The 19,746-nt window shown below is 53.9% G+C and overlaps 1 protein-coding gene across 1 annotated transcript; it reads left to right on the top strand.

Moving 5' to 3' along the window:
* The first annotated feature begins 6,746 nt into the window (after positions 1–6,746).
* KCNF1 (potassium voltage-gated channel modifier subfamily F member 1) lies at positions 6,747–10,264 on the top strand. The gene has a single exon (XM_060027088.2). It carries the CDS (start codon positions 8,565–8,567, stop codon positions 10,047–10,049), a length of 1,485 nt encoding a protein of 494 aa, XP_059883071.1. The 5' UTR covers positions 6,747–8,564; the 3' UTR covers positions 10,050–10,264.
* Positions 10,265–19,746: the final 9,482 nt, after the last annotated feature.

The raw sequence follows: 19,746 nt of genomic DNA, 5'->3' as shown, positions 1-19,746 counted from the left end.
GAATGAGAGCTGGAGAGTGAACGCAGTGAGTGATGCCGTGTTGGGCACTTACGAAGGCACGTGAGCAAAATCTGGACGTAAGCATCTCCCCAGTTCCTGACTTCTCCCTGCTACTTTCTCTGTCTGACTGTGAGCACGTTGTTATAGACAAGGACGTGAGAACTCATCTACCGGCACTGGCAAGCAAACCAGTTTGAATCTGCTTTCTTAGGTCGCATTTCGAGCTCAGTATTATGAAAGACGGGTGCGATGATAGCAACTCTTTACATCCTGGTTCACAATGTGCTTTCCTTATTGCTCTACGTGACCACCTACTGGAGGTCTAGCGGGCATTTTCTCTGTTTCGTAGAAGAGGCAGCTGAGACTTCAGAAGGCAAAGTGACATGTCCAAGTTCACACAGCTACAAGATGGCAGAGGTGGGACTCAAAGCTTAGTTTTCTGCGAGAGATCCAACCTCTTGCCTAGAGAGATATTGCCCTCATGGTCTCGGGACATGGAATGACTTCACTATCAGGAAGTGGCAAAAGGCCTCTTTTCTTCCTGAGAGTTTTCCTGTTGCACCACTCCCTCCTGTTCCCTGCAGGTCATGAGCTCCCCACCACTGGAGGCATCCAAGCCGAGACTGAGCGCCTGCTTGGAGGGATACAGTGGATAGAAGGTTGACCTAAACAATTTGAGTTTCCTTCCAGTTCTGAGGTTCTGGGGCTCCAAGCTCTCTGGAAACCTGCCACCTCCCAGGGTCCATCTGTACACACGTGAGGTCCTATTTGCTTGTCATAACCACATGAAGAAGAACTTTCTGTTCCCCAAAGGGCCCTGGTGTGACCAAGGCACAGGAAGCTCCCGAGGACACTCAAACCATATACATTTGGTGACTGCATGCTGATTTGGAGGAAGGCACTGAGCTCATGACGTCATGATTATTTGGTTCTCTTGTACTGAAACATCCCACAAATGACAGTAGTTATCAAGTCCTGCCTGTCATGACACTTTCTTCAAAACGTGAGAAGATGTGCCTGAATTTTTTCTCCTTACTCCCATCCCCCTTCCTTGCCCCCCTCCATCCCTCTTCCCGCTCCGCTTCCAGTTCACATTCAGCCCACACCACTCACCACTTCCCACATCATGCCCTTTCTCTCCTCGTTTGACCCCGTAATGTCCCCTTCTTTCCCAGTCTCTGGCCAGGAGCAGAAATGGAGCCGGGGTACCAGGAGACAAGCATTTGTCAGATGTTTCCAGGACAGGGCCCTGAGCAGCTCGAATACGTGTTAATGTCAGGAGCTGAGCCGAGGTCCGTGGCCCTTTGCTGAATTCCACGGTGGAAGAGGGGGCGTAAGGAGAGGCTGGCTGTCTCCACGCCTGAGGTTCCCTTTCCCCTGTGCTGTGCGGGAGATCACAGATTTCCTACACGGCAGCCAAGTTCAATGAAAAGCACTGGCTCGGACATATACACCCAGATAGATTTGTTTTAAAATCACTAGCTATTTACTTTTTAAAAATTTAATACGCTTTATTTTTTTAGAGCCGTTTTAGGCTTGTAGCAAAATTGAGGGGAAAATATAGAGAGTTCTCACATACCCCCTGCCCCTACACAGGCACAGACTTCCACTGTCCAGATTCTCACTAGAGGGCACGTTTGTTCCTAAAAATGAACCTACACTGATACATCATTATCACTTAGAGTCCAGAGTTTCCATTAGGGTTCACTCTTGGTGTTATACACCCTGTGGGTTTGGACAAATGTGTAATGACATGTAGCCACCATTATAGTATCATACACAAGAGATTCACTGCCCTGTAACACCTCTGAGCTCTGATTCATCCCTCTCCTCTCCAACCCCTGGCAACCACTGATTTTTTTTTACTGTCTCCATAATTTTGTCTTTTTCCAGAATGTCATAGAGTTGGAATCGTACAGGATTAGTCTTCTCATATTGGCTTCTTTCACTTAGTAATATGCATTTAAGTTTCTCCCATGTCTTTTCATGGCTTGAGAGCTCATTTCTTTTTAGCAATGATTGATATTCCATTGTCTGGGTGTACCATACTTTATTCATCCACTCACCTATTGAAGGACATTTTGGTTGAGTCCAAGTTTGGGCAGTTATAAATAAATCTGCTATAAACATCTGTGTGCAGGTTTTCATGTGGATATAAGTTTTCAACTCATTTGGGTAAATACCAAGGAGCAGTTGTTTTTTTTTAATTTATTTATTCACTTATTTAATTTTTGGCTGCATTGGGTCTTCGCTGCTGCACGCGGGCTTCCTCTAGTTGCAGTGAGCAGGGGTTACTCTTTGTTGCGGGGCCCAGGCTTCTCATTGTGGTGGCTTCTCTTGTTCCGGAGCACGGGCACTAAGCGCGCGGGCTTCAATAGTTGTGGCACAAGGGCTTCAGTAGTTGTGGTTCGCGGGCTCTAGAGCGCAGGCTCAGCAGTTGTGGCTCACGGGCTTAGATGCTCATGGCATGTGGGATCTTCCCGGACCAGGGCTCGAACCCGTGTCCCCTGCACTGGCAGGCAGATTCTTAACCACTGCGCCACCAGGGAAGAAGCCCCAAGGAGCAGTTTTGTAAGAAACTGACAAACTATCTTCCAAAGTGTCTGCACTGTTTTTCCCACCAGCAACGAATATTGCTCCACATCCTCGTCAACGTTTGGTGGTGTCGGTGTTTTGGATTTCGGTCGTCTTCTAGGTGTGTAGCAGTATTTCACTGTGGTTTTAAATCACAAGTCTCTAATGACCTGGGATGTGGAACACCTTTTCATGTATTTACTTGCCATCTGTATATCTTCTTCAGGGAGGTGTCTGTTCAGGCCACTTGCTGGGATTTTGATTGGGATTGCACTGACTTACAGACCAAGTTAGGAAGAGCTCACATCTTGACAAAATGAGTCTTCCTATCCATGAACATGAACTACCTTTGCAATTACTTAGTTCTTCTTTGATCTCTTTCATCAGAACTTTAGAGTTGTCCTCATATAGAGCTTGTACAAATATTTGTCAAATTTATACCTAAGTTTTTCATTTAGGGGGTGCTAATTTAAATAGTAATATAAGAGTGTATGTTTAAGTTAATCAAAGGGAAGATTCTTCCGGGCTGGTCTGGCCTATTCAGGTAGGCCTCTTAAAAGAAGACTTAGGCCTTCACCGAGATCAGAGAGGCTCTAATGCTGGCCTCAAAGAAGATTAAACCTCCATGAGTTCTATAGTTGCAAAAACATTAATTCTGCCGCATGAGCAGGGAAGAGGGTCCTGAACCTCAGATGAGACCCCAGCCCCAGCCAACACTTTAACTGCAGCCTTGTGAGATCTTGAGCAGAGGACCCAGCTAAGCCTTGGCCAGATTCCTGACTCATGGAAACTGTGAGATTACAAATGTTTGCTGAATTTGTGGTACTCCGTTATACAGCAGCAGAACAAATACACTATGTACAGCACTGGCTTTTGGGAAATAGGGAAGTTTGGTGTGCAAAGATGAGGCTCTCACATTTTTTGAATTTTTACAATGAATATATATTAATTTTGCAGTTAAACAAAAGGAAAATGCTAAAGGACTTGTTTTTAAAAGAATTTCCTTCTCCTTTTACACTCCTTTTAAAAAGCAAGCACAAAAGCAGACAGCATCCCCCCACCCCCACCCCCACCCCCTGTGACTGTTCCACGCACACAGCGAGGCCTGAAGCCCGAGAGTCCCCCTTTGTGTTCTCACTGCATTTTTCTTTCCCTAAGAAAGTCAAAGCAACTTCATCTCAGGCCCAGAGGTGGTCCTATCCCAGCCTCCAGGGCAGCATCGTGCATCCAAAGTCTTTGATATCTTTCTACACACCCGGGACATGCAGCGGCTCTGTCACATACACAGTCTTCCCACCCACGACCTGAGCTGGATAAGTCACAGCTGAAGAGAGGAGGGGGATGGGGCAGGGATGTTCAGACCCAAAGGGACATGCCCACAGCAGGACTGGACCCAGGAAGTCAAACTCCTCTTCCTTGCTCCTTCCCTCCTTCCTCGTTCACATTTTCAGCATCTTATAGTCCGTAAAGCCTATTCATCCCCATTGTTTTATTTGTTCCTCATAAGATCTTGTACTCAGGAAGTAAAGGTCACGAATTCCATTTTGCAGGTGGAAAAACTGAGGCATAGAAAAGAAAAAAAGAAGCTCAGGAGCTGGGGCAAAAGAAAAAAATTTCCTGATGAATCCATTTTTCATCATTCTCTTCTCTGCCCCATTCTCCATCCAGCACCTCCTCCCACCCCACTGGCCTCCTGCACTTGCCTTCCAGGCACAGTTTATTCAGGCAGGAGGAGGAGAGCTGAAACTCTGGTCAATCAACTCCTCAGCTGGGTGCACAGCAATAATGAAATGTAAATTTTTGATGGAGTACAGAACTGAATCTTAATGAAAGGCATTATTAAATTCAGCAAAACACAAAGAAATTTTAACTGAACAGAACTGATTATTCCATTAAAAGGTAATAGATTGCAGCTTCCCTCTTTCGGTGTCTAGACAAATCACTTAGATGCACATGTGCTGGTTTTAATTAGTGCCATGGAAATTAAGCATTCCGTAGCCTGAAATGTTTTTGATGAACAAATAAAAAAATATTTATTTAATAAAGAAAAATACAACTCAAACAATTACTTCCCATAATGCCTAAATAGATTCTGTGTTTTTTTCCCTTCCCTGTTTAAATGAAAAACCCACATGAATCAAATTGCTGCTTCATCTTGTGTCTCACAGAAGGTTTTGTGCTCCCCCAGCCCCCCATGATATCACAGAATGTACAGTTCTAATAGGAGTCCTATGCAAGACCGAATAAAGCACAGCGAGAAACTTTCCATCTTTAGCCAAAAATCCAGACTTTTGCCCCCTGGTTTAATCCTTCAGGAAATTCTCAATGGATCTAGGCTCAAATTTCTATGCATCAGTGACCTTCAATGAAAAGGCACAACTAGAGTTTTTTAAACCTATGGTATCTCAGCTAAGCCGTCGCAAAATTCAGACAGGGTCTAGGGTTCAGATGATGAAGGGCTGTATCCAGAGCCTTGAGGAGGGGGAGGTCTAGGGAAGACTTGGCAGGTGTGAGGGAAGAAGGGGGATGTATTAGTCTGCTCAGGCTGCCATAACAAAATACTCCTGGCAGCTGGAAGTCCAAGATCAAATTCCTACTAGAGTTTCTGGTGAGGCAGGATCACCAGATCCTGGATCGTAGATGGCCACCTTCTTGCTATGTCTTCACATGGCCTTTCCTCTGTGAGTGTGTGCAGAGAGAGAGAGAAATCTCTCGTGTCTCTTCTTATAAGGCCACTGATCCTATTAGATTAGGCCCTCACTTGTTTTAACCTTAAGTATCTCCTTAAATTCCCAGTCTCCAAATACAGTCACGTTGGGGGTTATGGCTTCAACATACGACTTTTAGAGATACATGATTCAGTCCATACAGAGAAGGCAGTAGGGGCCTGGGGAGAGTACTGGCTGAAGAGGAGCCCCAGACCTGACCTGTAAGTGTTGCTCTGGCCAGGTGAGTGGAGGCGGCCCAGGAGGATGAGGGAGGCTTGGTGGGATGAAGGGGAAGGGCATCTGGGGCTCAGGCATGGCAGTCGCCAAAGTTCTGAGGCTTTCAAGGGTTTGAGAAGGAGTCTAGGAGTCTGGGGCATAGGGCACGCAGGTTTGGAGGGGCAAGTGAGTGCCGGCCAGCTCCCCTCACTCAGTGATGCTGGGTGGCTCCCCACGGAGCAGGAGTTTACACTCCCACCCTCTCCTCTGCCTTCCGGCTTCAGCCTGGTCTCTTGTCTCCAGCAGGAGCCTTCCTCCCTGCCTTGTTTTGGTTACCAGCCCTCCAACTTGCCTTGATCCGTGATTTACAGCTGTTTCTCTCCCATGCCCCGGTCGTCAGCAGTCGTGCTCCGTTCTGGGCTACTGGGGGACATTTTCTCTGCTGTATTTTGCATCTGCATCCCCCTCCTTTCCCACTGTCGCTCACGACTAGTTTTCTTCCCTGCAGCCGTCTGGGATTTGCTGAATGGACGGCGTGCTGGAAGAGATTTAAGCCATACTTATGTTTACCATGTCTGACGTACTCCGATGTTTTCTGTTCTATACTATCTCAATAAAAATGCTGGTCAGTACTCAGTAAATCGACCGCACAACCAACCAACTATTGCTCATTAAGTTTAGACTAAGATGCAATTTGAATTTGACCCTGGAAATACTAGGGAGCAACCGAAAACAGCTAAGAAAGGAAGCAATGTGAGTAAGGCCTGGAAGATGGATATGGGGTGTGTGCAGGGGGTCGCAAGCTGCACTATATCAGACAGAAGAATTGGCCTGGGGTCAAATCCCAGCTCCACCTCTTCAACTATGTGACCAGAACAGGGGAGGTGAAGCGTGTAGGCTGGGACAGCAGGCTCTCAGGGTTCCGACCCCAGCTTTGCCATCTGCTGGCTGAGTGATCTTGGTAGGTTACCTGACATCTTCCTTCCTCAGAGAGATGTTGTGAAGATGAAATGAGAAGAGTGCACACGCTCAGAAAGTGCTCAGCTCGTGGTGCACTTATAATAACTGTTATTTTTACTCAACCTTTCTGGATCTCAATTTCTTATTCTGTAGTAACACATCAGAGCTTGATTTTAAATGGAAACAAAATAAAATCTGTGAAAAGAAGTTTCTCCAAACTATCTTCATGTGATGTACTCTAACATATGCAGTTTTATACGATCTCATTAAAGAAAAAAAAAAAAGAGTACTGTCAGTGACCCAGCCTATAGAATATATGTATTTTTTTCTTTTCTTTTGGGGGGTGGGTCTTAGTTGCAGCATGCAGGGTCTTCATTGCGGCATGCGAGATCTTTAGTTGCAGCAGGCGGGATCATTTTTTAGTTGTGGCATGCGGACTTCTTAGTTGCGGCATAGAGCAGTTTTAGGTTCATAGCCAAAGTGAACAGTGAGTACAGAGAGTTCCCAAATACTCCCGCCCGTGCCCCCCATTCCTTCAGCCTCCCCCACCAGAGATACCTCCATTACAATCACTGAACCTCCACTGACACATCATTATCATCCGGAGCCCATAGCTTACACCGGTGTTCACTCTTGGTGTTGTTCATTCCACGGGTTTGGACAAATGTGTGATGACAGGTATCCACCATTAGAGTGTCATACAGAGTAGTTTCACTGCCCTAAAAATCCTCCGTGCTCTGCCTCGTCATGCCTCTCTCTAGGGTATTTTTTTAAACACAGTCCCCGGGTCACAGATGATGCTCAGTAGTTCGCAGTGTGGAAGATGCTGCTGGGAGCTGTTGCAATGGCTCAGGCAGTGGCTGCAAGTCTGGAAGACAGGGGAGGGTGTGGAACATTGTGTGGGAAGGGCAGAGCGGGGGGTTGGGGAGGTGGGAGCTTGGGGGCTCAAGGCTCTGGAGGCCGGTGGTGGTGGTGCTTGTCTGCAGAGAAATGGGAAGCGGCGGACCCCGAGGACTTCAAGGCAGAATTTCAAACCACTAACCGGCGCGTTGTCAATCGGCCAGGACGGCGGGAAGCTCTGGATGAAGAGGAGGCCACGCTGGGCTCTACTTCCATTTCACGGTGTGACCTTGGGCAGTCCCTTCTCTGCTACCCGGGGCTGGACTGGCTGTCCCGGTCGGACAGTGCTCGGGTGGAGGCCAAAGTGCCGCCCACGGCAGGGCGGCGTTAGGGGGAGTTAGGGAACCTGCCGGGACCAGGCAGGATCGGCCGGCCCGGACGCGGGAGCCGCGTCTGAAGGGCTTTCTTGGGCACGCTTTCCGGCGGAGCAACAGGCGGCCGTGTTCACTCACCATCGATCTTCTGGACACAGCAGGGAGAGAGAAACTTTCCAGCCAGCGCCGGCCGGCCTGCCGCTTCCAAGCCCGGGGGTCCCGGGCCCGTGGGTGACCTGCGGCGCCGGGAGGCGCGGGCAGTCGCGCGGCAGCGGCGGTGGCCGGCGCGCAGCTGTGCCCGTCTGCCCAAGGGTTAACCCGTTCCCCTGCAGCTGCCGCGCGTGCCTTGCAGAATTTCACCAGAAGAGGGTACAGTTTGAAACGCTCCTGACGTCAGGCTGGAATTCCTATTGTGTTTGGAACCGGCTCGGGCATAGCAAGCCCAAGTTGCTCTCCGCAAACCTCGGCGGGCTGCGTGGGGCCGGCGGCCGCGTGGCACGTCTCGCGCCGGGGTCGCACGCGGGGATCCGCGCGCCCGGGGACGGAGGACGGTTCCTGCTGCCCACGAGGGGACCCCACTCCCGCCTGAGGCCGAGCCGAAGCGGCGGATCGCGCCACCCGGGAGCCGGGGTGAGCGCTCGGGGCGAGGCCGGTGGCCGCGAGAGCCCCCCGCCGGCGCACCCCAGCGCCCGGATGCCCGCCCGGAGCCCCGCCGCCAAGCGCCTGCCTCCCCCGCGGCGCGCCCCAGCCCGCTGCCGCCCGCTGTGACCGCGCTTCCAGGCAGGCGGGCGCCTGCCGGGCTTCCTCGAGGGCCGCGCAGCGGCGGGACCCGCCGGACCCCGCGGCGGCGGCAGGGCGCGGAGCCGAGGCCGCGCGGGCACTCGCCGGGAGAATGGACGGGGCCGGGGAGCGCAGCCTCCCGGAGCCGGGCAGCCGGGGCTCCCGGGCGGGAGACGACATGGAGATCGTCGTCAACGTGGGAGGCGTGCGGCGGGTGCTGTACGGAGACCTCCTCAGCCGGTACCCCGAGACCCGGCTAGCGGAGCTCATCGACTGCTTGGCCGGGGGCTACGACACCATCTTCTCCCTGTGCGACGACTACGACCCCGGGAAGCGCGAGTTCTACTTCGACAGGGACCCGGACGCGTTCAAGTGTGTCATTGAGGTGTACTATTTCGGGGAGGTCCACATGAAGAAGGGCATCTGCCCCATCTGCTTCAAGAACGAGATGGACTTCTGGAAGGTGGACCTCAAGTTCCTGGACGACTGCTGCAAGAGCCACCTGAGCGAGAAGCGCGAGGAGCTGGAGGAGATCGCGCGCCGCGTGCAGCTCATTCTGGACGACCTGGGCGTGGACACGGCCGAGGGCCGCTGGCAGCGCTGCCAGAAGTGCGTCTGGAAGTTCCTGGAGAAGCCCGAGTCTTCGTGTCCGGCGCGGGTGGTGGCCGTGCTGTCCTTCCTGCTCATCCTCGTCTCGTCGGTGGTCATGTGCATGGGCACCATCCCCGAGCTGCAGGTGCTGGACGCCGAGGGCAACCGCGTGGAGCACCCGACGCTGGAGAACGTGGAGACGGCGTGCATCGGCTGGTTCACGCTGGAGTACCTGCTGCGCCTGTTGTCCTCGCCTAACAAGCTGCACTTCGCCCTGTCCTTCATGAACATCGTGGACGTGCTGGCCATCCTCCCCTTCTACGTGAGCCTCACGCTCACGCACCTGGGCGCCCGCATGATGGAGCTGACCAACGTGCAGCAGGCGGTGCAGGCCCTGCGTATCATGCGCATTGCCCGCATCTTCAAGCTGGCGCGCCACTCCTCGGGGCTGCAGACCCTCACCTATGCCCTCAAGCGCAGCTTCAAGGAACTGGGGCTGCTGCTCATGTACCTGGCCGTGGGCATCTTCGTCTTCTCGGCCCTGGGCTACACCATGGAGCAGAGCCACCCGGAGACCTTGTTTAAGAGCATCCCGCAGTCCTTCTGGTGGGCCATCATCACCATGACCACGGTTGGCTATGGTGACATCTACCCCAAGACCACCCTGGGCAAGCTCAATGCAGCCATCAGCTTCCTGTGTGGGGTCATCGCCATTGCCCTGCCCATCCACCCCATCATCAACAACTTTGTCAGATACTACAACAAGCAGCGAGTCCTGGAAACGGCAGCCAAGCACGAGCTGGAGTTGATGGAGCTCAACTCCAGCAGTGTGGGCGAGGGCAAGACAGGGGGCTCCCGCGGCGACCTGGACAACCTCCCGCCAGAGCCCGCCGGGAAGGAGGGGCTGAGCTGGAGCAGCCAGCTGAAGATCTCCCGCAGCGACACCTTCATCCCCCTGCTGACCGAGGAGAAGCACCACAGGACCCGGCTCCAGAGCTGCAAGTGACGAGGGACGACCTGCGCACAGACGGACTGGGCTGGTGGATAGACGGATGGACGGGTGTGACAGGCCTGCCAGTGACTGCCCGGGAGGGGCCGTCCTTTGTCCCCCAGCCCTCTCCTGAACAGAACTCTGAAGGCCCCCTTGGGCACCTCTGATGAGGCCGGGTAAGATCCCTTTGTGTTTCCGGCTGTCCAGGGGCCGGGGGTGGGGGCAGGGGCGGGGAGGGGCGTCCAGGGATCACTGACAGTGTGGGGTGATGAGGGCTGTGGTCTGGCTGACGGCAGGCGCCCTCGCCCAGTTCTGTATCTCCTTCAATAAAGCCTGCTGCTCTCTGCGCCCGCCTGTGTTGTAGGTTCTGTCACAGGCTGGCCGCTCTCCACCCTGTCCCCCGCTGCACACACACACACCCCCCCCACTCCCAGATGTGGCTCAGCCCCTCCTGGGAGGTAGGTGTGCAGCCCAGAGGGTTTATTTTTAGCTGAGGGCTAGTTGAAGAAGGGCTCATACGTAGGTTCAGCCCAGGGAGCTTTGCCACAATCCAGGAGGCTCTGTGCGTCCTGTTTCCTTCTGAGGAAAAGCTTACTCCGGGGAGTGGAAGAATTCACAGAACTGGGAACACCAAGCAATGAGGTTATCATTTCTTAATCACCTGTGCAAGGCCCTTTTCACAACTTCTTTCCATTCCTTCCAGCAACCCTGCTAGCTAGGTAGGCCGCCCCCCACCCCCGCTTTAGACAAGAAGAAACTGAGCCCCAGGGCACACAGAGCAGGGATTCAGTCCCAGGTCTGATGACCCCCAAAGCACATTCATTCTCTTTGATGTGAGGAGGTCTTGGGACAGAGGCGTGTGCTTGGGCCATGAGGGGAGGGTCTGCAGACCAGGAGAGGGGGTGAGCTTCCTCGGGGTGGACGTGCCTGTCTTCCAGCTCATCCTTTCTCCTAGAACCAGCACTTCTGAGGTATCAGCTGAATGCACAAACCTAAGCCCGCTCCGGGTGGCCCGCTGCCAGCCTAGTCTGCGAGCCCCCGGGGAACAGACACAGACAGGCCTAGATTTGAATCCCAAGGAATGGGGAGGTGATCTCCGAGATGCCTTCTAGCTTAAACACTGTTCTCTACCATCCCTCCCTTACCACTCCCTTACTTGCTGTGTGACCTTAGGCCTGTTGCTTAACCTCTCTGATCCTCATTCTGATCAGTTATTAAATGGAAGAATTACTTCAGGGAATCACAGTGCTTAGCACAGTGCCTGGCACATAGTAGCTACTCAATAAACGGCAGGTGTTTCCATTACTGTGTGCTGGGAGAGGGGGGAGGGGCGCAGCTTCCCACTCTGGCCTCCACAGGGCTGGGCTGGTATGCAGATGGGGGAGCGGTGGCCACAGGGCACTGTCACACTGGTCTTAGTCAAAGGCAGTCCCCTTGGCACGGAGTTCGTCCCAGCAGGCCCCTCTCTCTGGCTTTGCACCTTCCACAAACCCCAGAGCTCTGTTCCTCCTTCCCTCCTGGGGTAGCTGGTGCAGGAGCCCTCTGAGGGGAGGGGGAGGTCTAGGAGGAGGCGGAGGGAACGTAGTCCCTGGTCTGCACCATCCTGGGCAGGTCTTTCCTTCTCTGGGCCCTGGTTTTCCCATATGTATAAAGAGGGATGCTTTCTCGGGGCCCCTTCCAGGATTTGCAAGCCTAGGGCTGCGGACGTGTTGGGTTGGGGACTCCAGGGGGTGGGCGGCTGCCATGTTGTAGGGGCCTTGAAGGGAGGAGAGAGTCAGAGCTGTCCCTGTGAGGTGCGGGGCCCTGAGCCAATGTTGTGCACCCCTCCCTCACACGTTTCTCCAGGGAATACTGGGTCAGGTGACCACGGAAGGCAGAGGAAGAGGTGGGCCCAGGGCTGTGGGACTCAGTGGGAGGGAGGAGAGGCCCGGGAAGAGGGGATTGTTTGGCATCCCTGGGGCTCAGTGGGGCCTGCTGAATGCGACTGAGTTGGGTGGGATTGCCTCTCTCTGTCCCCCTGCCCCCAGAGTCCTCGGGAAGCCCCAAGTCTGTGCTGGCCTGAGAACTCTCAGCCCAGAGCAGGGAAGAAGTTCGGGGCTGGAGAGAGTCCAGGAGATGAGGCACCTTCCCCACTATTCACCTGGGGTCAGGGGACAGCGTCTTTTTTTTTTTTTTTTCCACGCCCAGTGACTTCTTATGCGATCTTAGTTCCCTGACCAGGGATTGAACCCAGGCCCTCGGCAGTGAAAGTGCTGAGTCCTAACCACTGGAGCACCAAGGAATTCCCCCGGGGAGAGTGTCTTTACTGCTACAAGAACACTCAGAGCCCACCTCATCCACCCTTAGGAGGAGACTGACTCCCAAGAGGGTGAGCAGTGTGTCTGAGCTCTTCCGTGAATTAGGCTTACCCAGGGTCCTGCTCCCAGAGGAGCTCAGAGCGTGACATGCATATAGAGCGACATGCTTTGTCGTGGACGAGTGACCAGAGAGCTTTTGGAGACAGGTGGAGGGGCTGCCCTCTCTCCCTAGGGATCTTCCTGGGGCACAACAAAATCAGCCGGGGAGCTTTACAAAATCTCAGTGTTCAGGCTGCACCCACACTTATTACATTAGAACCCCCGGGTGACACGCAGGCATCAGTATTTTTTAAACTTTAAAGTGCACAGGGGTGATCCAGAGATTTTGCTAAAATGCAGACTTTGAATCAGTCACTCGGGGTGCGCCCCTGAGCTTCTGCGTTTCCAGCAAGCTGCCGGGTGAAGCTGATGCCGCTGGCCCGTGGACTGCACTTTGCGTAGCAAGAGGCCAGGGCAGGAGCTGGCAGACTGTGGACCCTTGCCTGTGTTTGTACATCCACAGGTTAAGAATGGTTTCTCCATTTTTTAATGATAAAAAAAAATCAAAGGAAGAATAACATTTTGTGACAGGTGAAAAGTACCTGAAATTCAAATAAATTCTTTAGGAATAGAGTCACGCCCCTGGCTCACAGGTTGTCTCTGGCTGCTCTCGAGTGACAAGGACGAAGTTGAAGAGCTGTGGTGATCACATAGCCCTCAGAGCCAAAAATGCTTATTACTGGCCCTTTACATTAAAAGTGTGCCAACCCTGGGCTACAGGAAACAGCACTATGTCAGGCCTTGAATGATGAGTGGGGAGAAGCAGAAGCAGGGGAACTGCATGTGCAAAGACATGGAGTGTGGGACCACCTCAGAGAAGGCAAGTCCGTGCCCATCTCCCCGAGCCTCGGGGTCTCAGCCCCGCTCCTTCTTTCCCCAAAGAAGCCCTGACTCCTGGTTTCCTGCATGAGGTTCTGTGGTCCCGGCTCCTGCTCTGGGAGGTGGCTTCTCTCCCTCCTTTCCTGAGCTTTCCTCTTATCACATCCTCCGCCCCCATCCTCGGACCATCACTTAACACCCTCTTCTCTGACTCAGGAGGATCTGACAAACCTCCTGTGAGCTGTTAATTTCTATTGAAAGAGGGAGAGAGAGAAAGAAAGGTATGGTTCTTGGAATCACAGAATATCCAAGTTAAAAGAAAACTAGGCATCATCGAGTCCAGCGTCCCCTGCCCCCGGCCCCCTGCCTCGTACTGACAGAGAAACCGTGGCCCCACGTCATGCACAGCTGAGCGAGAGGGGCTTAATTCAAGTCCTGAAGGTCACAGCTAGCTTGAGGGGTCCAGCTTGCTGTGCTTCTCATAACATTGGGAGCGCATAATGAACTCGTTTTGAAAATAGAGAATTGGGAGTGTGGGAGTGTGTGTGTGCGTGTGTGTGTGTGTAAACAAATAATGCGGTGAGCTAGTCAGCCTCAGTTTTACAGATGGGGAAACTGAGGCCCAGAGAGCAACAGGCTGGTGGCCACGCTGCTCCTTGGTGGCAGAAGCAGGAGCTGAGCCCAGAGCCTGCAGCCCACACTCATTTGAGCCAGACAGTGACACGCCCCACGGCCTCCACTTAACGTTTACCCTGAGCTTCCTAATAAGGTGCAGATGCCATCATCTGATCTCCCGGGAAGGCATCTCTGCAGATGGACTGGCTCTGCCGGTGGTGTTTTTAAGGAAAGAAAAAGAAGGAAAAGGAAAGCGTTTTCTTGGGCAAGCAGCTTTGGACCAGATGCTCAGGCCATGCTGATTCAGGATCCATCCTGGCAATGGTAGGAGGTGTCTGGAGATTAAAACTTACCATCTGGGGTCTGGAGGTACCACACACAACAACGAAATGAAATACCCAGAAAATGGGTAAGAAACGATCTGTGAAAACGGCAAGACCTGGAATTATTTCACCCACGCTCCCTGAGGAAACCTGCCAGAGGCAGGTAAGACCCTAGCAATCGCTGGAGGTGACAGGAAGGGGTGCACGTTGCCTGATTTAAAGGGGTCCCACTAATGGGGCAATTTCAGCAGATGACAAGCCAGCGTGGGGAACGGTTTCGAGGCAGGAGCCCCTGCCTCCCCCTGTCTGGGAAGGGGCTGCCTGGTCCTCCCTGGTCCCCCACAAGAGGATAATTCAATGTCTCACCAGTCTCTTGACATCTCCCAGGGAGACGAGAGACAGGTGTTTCCAGCGAGGCCTCCCACCTTGCCGCCTGTGAGAAGACAGCTCCGTGCGCTGTGCTCGTGGGACTGCACCTGGCAGCAGATTTGCAAGGAGGTTTCAGCCGTAGCCGTAATCTGAGGAGGAACCTCCCCGTAAATGCTTTTGTCCACTTGTAGCGGCCTAAGACGTAGCTGCAGGGATGCTGTGGGGATCCAAAGGGGGAAAAAATGAAAACGAGAGTTAGGAGACATGATGCTCCATCATTTCATTGTTTTTGACGCTCTCAGCCATACTTGGAGCTGCGGCTGCTGCAGCCACGACTTTATTTCCCTTTGTCGACAACGAGCCAGAAGGGAATGACTGCTCTGGCTTCGGGTGAGACCCGTGGCCTGTGGTCACACAGCTAAAGAGAGGTCAGTGTGGAACTCCAGCTTGGACCTGGTGCCCACCACCTGGCAGGGCAGCGTCCCATCCCAAGGGACCAGCTTAGCCTCTGGGTTCCTTCAGGCAAAAGACTCGCCCTGAACGGGAGCCGCCAGCAGCCACATCTTGTCCCCAAATGCAAAATATCACGCCGTTGACAAGGACTTGGCTGGGAATATGGGACCTGTCCTGCTATGGTGGCAGCCCAGACTGGGGAGAAGGTGCAAATATTACCACACCAGCTGGTTTCTGCTGCTGCACATGTTGGCTAAGAGGTTGGGAGCTGTTTGCTTGAAGCCAAGGGCCTTGTGTCTGCCATGTTCGACTTGTCTGGGTCTTTGCTAGATTTGGCGGGGAGCATCTGCCCTGGCCTTGGAGCACAGGCCCCAGGGAGGCCTAGCCAGATCGCGGGTAACCTGGAGCCCCCGGGAGCGCCGGCCACTGTCCACACCTTGCACCTGAGTGGGAGTGGGAGGTGTGAGCCAGAACCCGGCTCTCCCTCCCTTCCGTGTCTCCCCAACCCGAGGCCAAGTTCAGACTGCTGAGCTGGGCCCTCAAGGCCTCCATGGCCCGGCTCCCAATACCCCTTCAGCTTTATCTCCCACCGCCCCAACATCACACCAGAGGTGGCTCTTCTTACCCCACACGCTGGAGAGCCTGTGCTCCCCACCTGTGCACGGGGGCCTCCTAGCATCCCTACTGCCCTTCTCCCACTTTTCCACTGTCGGCTTCTACCCCTGCATCCAGACCCGGCTGTGATGCCATCTTCCCTTCTCAGAGGTGAGGTCGCCTCCTGCAGGGTCTGGAGAGGGGCATCCTGGCCCCGGGGGCAGAAACGGTGCTGGAGAGATCGTGGAGTCAGCCACCCCACTCTGTCCTCGGGGAAACGGCCCCTGGGGCAGATCACGTGACGGCCTAAAGTCATGCGGGGTTGGCAGCAGTCAGGATCAGACCCCTGGTCCCAACTCTGTGCTCACCTCCCCTCTCTGTCCACTCCTCACCCACTCCTGGCTACAGGTTTGAACCAAGGGTTGGCGCTGACGTTTTAGGAATTAGACTGAAAACCGGCCCCACTAACAGCCCCCCATTACTTACACAGGTGGTTTGGCAGGGTGTTGTAGCAGAGCCCGGGGGCTGACTGATTGAAAGTACTTAGCAGACGTCCTTTCAAACCTTTGTTAAAACCTCTTGGCCTTTTAAAGCCTTGAAGTTCGCATTCAGAATGAGGGGTCCATTTCATTCTGCTTCTCATAAAGCACACGGTGAAAGTGCAGGACGTGTGCGTGTGTGTGTGTGTGTGTGCGCGCGCGCACACACACATGCAAAAACAAATCAACGCCTGCCTTCTAAATGAAAGGAGGAGGATGCTAGGCCTGCTGGTCCCGAAGCCGCCCCTTCCCGCTCTAATTTCCTGTCTTTCCCTGAACCTGGTTCACAGCCAACAGAGGCAGGGACTGCAGGCAGGTCTACTTTCCATCCCCGGAAGCACCAGCCATGCTCTGCTCCTGGACCAGACAGGCATGGCACGTGAGAGACAGGAGCCCCAAACATCCTTCTTAGCTGGCTGCCCAGAGCACAGGAAGGGGGTGTGCAGGCAGGGACCAGTCTCTCCTGATAATTGACCCTTTTGCACATTTCTAGAAAACCGAGACTTGGAGGGCTTAATCAACTTGTCCACGATTTCCCTCTAATGGGGCGGGGGTGGGGGGTGTGCAGAGTAGCTGGGCCAGGACAGCCCCCTCCCTGGGGCTGGAGGTCTTTGCTCTCCCAGCCTCCCTCGACCTCTTCTCACTGCTGCTGGTGTGGGACAGTGACTGGGGCTGTGAGTCCCCTGAGGTTAGGTTTGCACCTGGGTCACAGATGTGTCCCTTGGCACCTAGAGCAGTGCCTGGTCCACTGTGGGGCCACAGAAAATATTATGGGATGAACTTATTGTCACCCACTATGTGCATGTCACTGTGCCATGGGCAGCCTGGCTCTTGGCCAGACCTAGAGCTTCTTTTCTCTACATTTTGTGAAGGGCTTTCTGATCTCTTGGCGGTGGGGACCACGCCCTCCCTCTGTAGCAGTGCCTCGCATCATGCCTGCGGGCACAGAGAGGCACTCCCTAAGTGTTTACAGGGAAGCTGGAACCTCCCTCCATCAAGTCCCACTCTTGTTCCTGACCCCTTGCCCAGTCCATGCAGACACGGGCCGTGTCCACGGCGTCCTGGATGAGCTCCGAGGCCTAACGCTGGGGGTTTTCTGAGAGGGCAGCCAGTGCCTGCTCTGGGTGGTGTAAACAGGGAGAGATTTACAGCCAACTTCGCCCAAGCAGGGCCTGGTGGAAGAGACGGATTCCACAGCCCTGCCTGCAGGCCTCACTGTTTCTGCTGCTCCTGGGGAAGCCTCACTTCAAAGTCGGGGGGAGCTCAGGGACTTCCCTGGTGGCGCAGTGGTTAAGAATCCACCTGCCAATCCAGGGGACACAGGTTCGAGCCCTGGTCTGGGAAGACCCCACAGGCCGCAGAGCAACTAAGCCCGTGCACCACAACTGCTGAGCCTGCGCTCTACAGCTCACAAGTCACAACTACTGAAGCCCGTGCGCTCAGAGCCCATGCTCCGCAGCAAGAGAAGCCACCGCAATGAGAAGCCTGGGCACCGCCCCACTCACCGCAACTAGAGAAAGCCCGCGTGCAGCAAGGAAGACCCAACGCCGCCAAAAATAAATAAATAAATAAAAATTCAAAAAAAGAAATTGAGGACCCATTTTTCATGTGTATTAAGAGTAACTTTGCTTTGTGTGTGTGTGTTTTGTTTTCTCTTGCCTTTCTGCCCTGTGTTTGAAGATTTCCTTGGTTTTTTTTGTGTGTGTGTGTGGTATGCGGGCCTCTCACTGTTGTGGCCTCTCCCGTTGCGGAGCACAGGCTCCAGATGTGCAGGCTCAGCGGCCATGGCTCACGGGCCCAGCCGCTCCATGGCATGTGGGATCTTCCCGGACCGGGGCACGAACCCGTGTCCCCTGCATCGGCAGGCGGACTCTCAACCACTGCGCCACCAGGGAAGCCCGATTTCCTTGGTTTTATTGTCTATATTATTGATTTGGTGTTCGGCTATACCCGTTTTGTCGTTCTTCTAGTTGTCTGATTTTTTTCGGAGTTATCACTGAATTTCCAAGAACTCTTTCTTTCCTGATCCTCCTGTGCAACAGCTGCTTGTGGTCCCATCTGACTCCTCGTGCGCGTAAGTTCAGGAAGCAGAAGTCAATGTTATTTTTGTAAAGCCTGAACCCGAAGGACCGCAGTGGATAAGCGTGGGATCTCTTCAGTGTCTGAGACAGAGTCTGCATGGGAAGGCGGGGCTTTGGGCCCAGAGACGCAGCTCACATTCCCCCTGGAGCTCTGACCAGCAGTGTGAGCTTCACTCGGACAGCATGAGCTTCCCTGTCTGTAAATGGGGAAAGCACTTCCTACCTCGCAGGCATGCAGTGCGGATGCAAGGCCTCCTGTGGGCCCCTGGATCTGCACCTTGGTTGTGAATGAGTCTTCATCAATTAATGCAACACGAGGCCTGTACTCTACCCACACCCTTTCACCAGAGTGGAAAATTGCCTTTTGTTACTCTTCACCCCAGAGCTGTTTGGCTTTTTGACTACATATACGTATATATGTATTTTAGTCATTTCTGGGCAGCTTCTCATGCATATTCAAATCCAAGCAGTTAGGGTTCTGGGAATGATTCAAATGTTTGCTGCACAGTGTAACTGATCTTAATATAGCAGCAGCATCCCAGTCTGCAGTTGTCTCCGCTCCCGCACAGCCTGTTTAGGCCAAAGGAGATCAACACGCGGATGCACTTCCGCCCTCCAGCCTCACGGGGACTAAGTGGCTGGGTTGGGGGAGCCCTTTCCATCGTCCGGGTTTCTGTTTTTCTTTTCACCCAGTGTCTGGTCCTTGCTAATCATCCTCTCTATAGATGACGGGACATCAGGAGAGGAATATCGGGGAGGCAGAGCGTGTCTCAGATCACGTGTCGTGGGCCACGTGGCTGCCCAGAGCCGGTGCTCGGCCGCATTTGTGGAATGAATGAGGCCGAACTGGAGCCTGGAATGCAGATCGCTGCTCTAGAGAGGCAGAACCCGAAACTGAGAAACAACCTTGTAATCGTAGGGCTGGTGGGGCCTTCGCCGGCTTGGGGTCCCACATGCCAAAACGTCATCCTAATTAAAGCCCCAGAGTGGGACTCAGACTCAGGAATGGCCTCTGCCGCAGGGAGAGGGGGCCTACGGGAGTGGGAGGGGCTTGACCGGAAGGCTCCACCCCCTCCACCATTCACCGCCCCCCAGTCCCCCGCCCCTTCCCTCCTCCTCCCACTTCTTCTCACAGCGGAGCCCCACCCCCACCATGACTCTCTGGACAGCGGAGCCCCCTCTGGTTTGGGCTGTGCCCCTCTCAGCTCCACAGCCTGGGGATCTGCGTCCAGCCTGTGACACCAGAGCCCGGCAGAGGCAAGTCCGCGGGGAAGGTGCTTTTGCACTTGGACATCGAAGCTCCTCCTTCCAGAGGCTCCAAGGAGAGCAAACAACAGATACCCAGCGCGGGGTCTGGGGGACTCCTGTCCGGGAAGGAGCTGAATTGCAAACGTGCTGTCAGAACACCTGTCTCCCCTGACCTCCGGGGAAAAGCTCTGACCCTTCTCCTGGGGGGACATCCTCTGTTTCCTCCCCCATATCCACAGGCACCTCATTCACATCCTTCAGGGATCGGCCCAGAT

Source organism: Delphinus delphis, chromosome 12 (assembly GCF_949987515.2).
Source record: "Delphinus delphis chromosome 12, mDelDel1.2, whole genome shotgun sequence".
NCBI lineage: Eukaryota > Metazoa > Chordata > Mammalia > Artiodactyla > Delphinidae > Delphinus > Delphinus delphis.
Note: the sequence above shows the minus strand (reverse complement) of the source record. Positions and strands in the feature narration are given on the sequence as shown.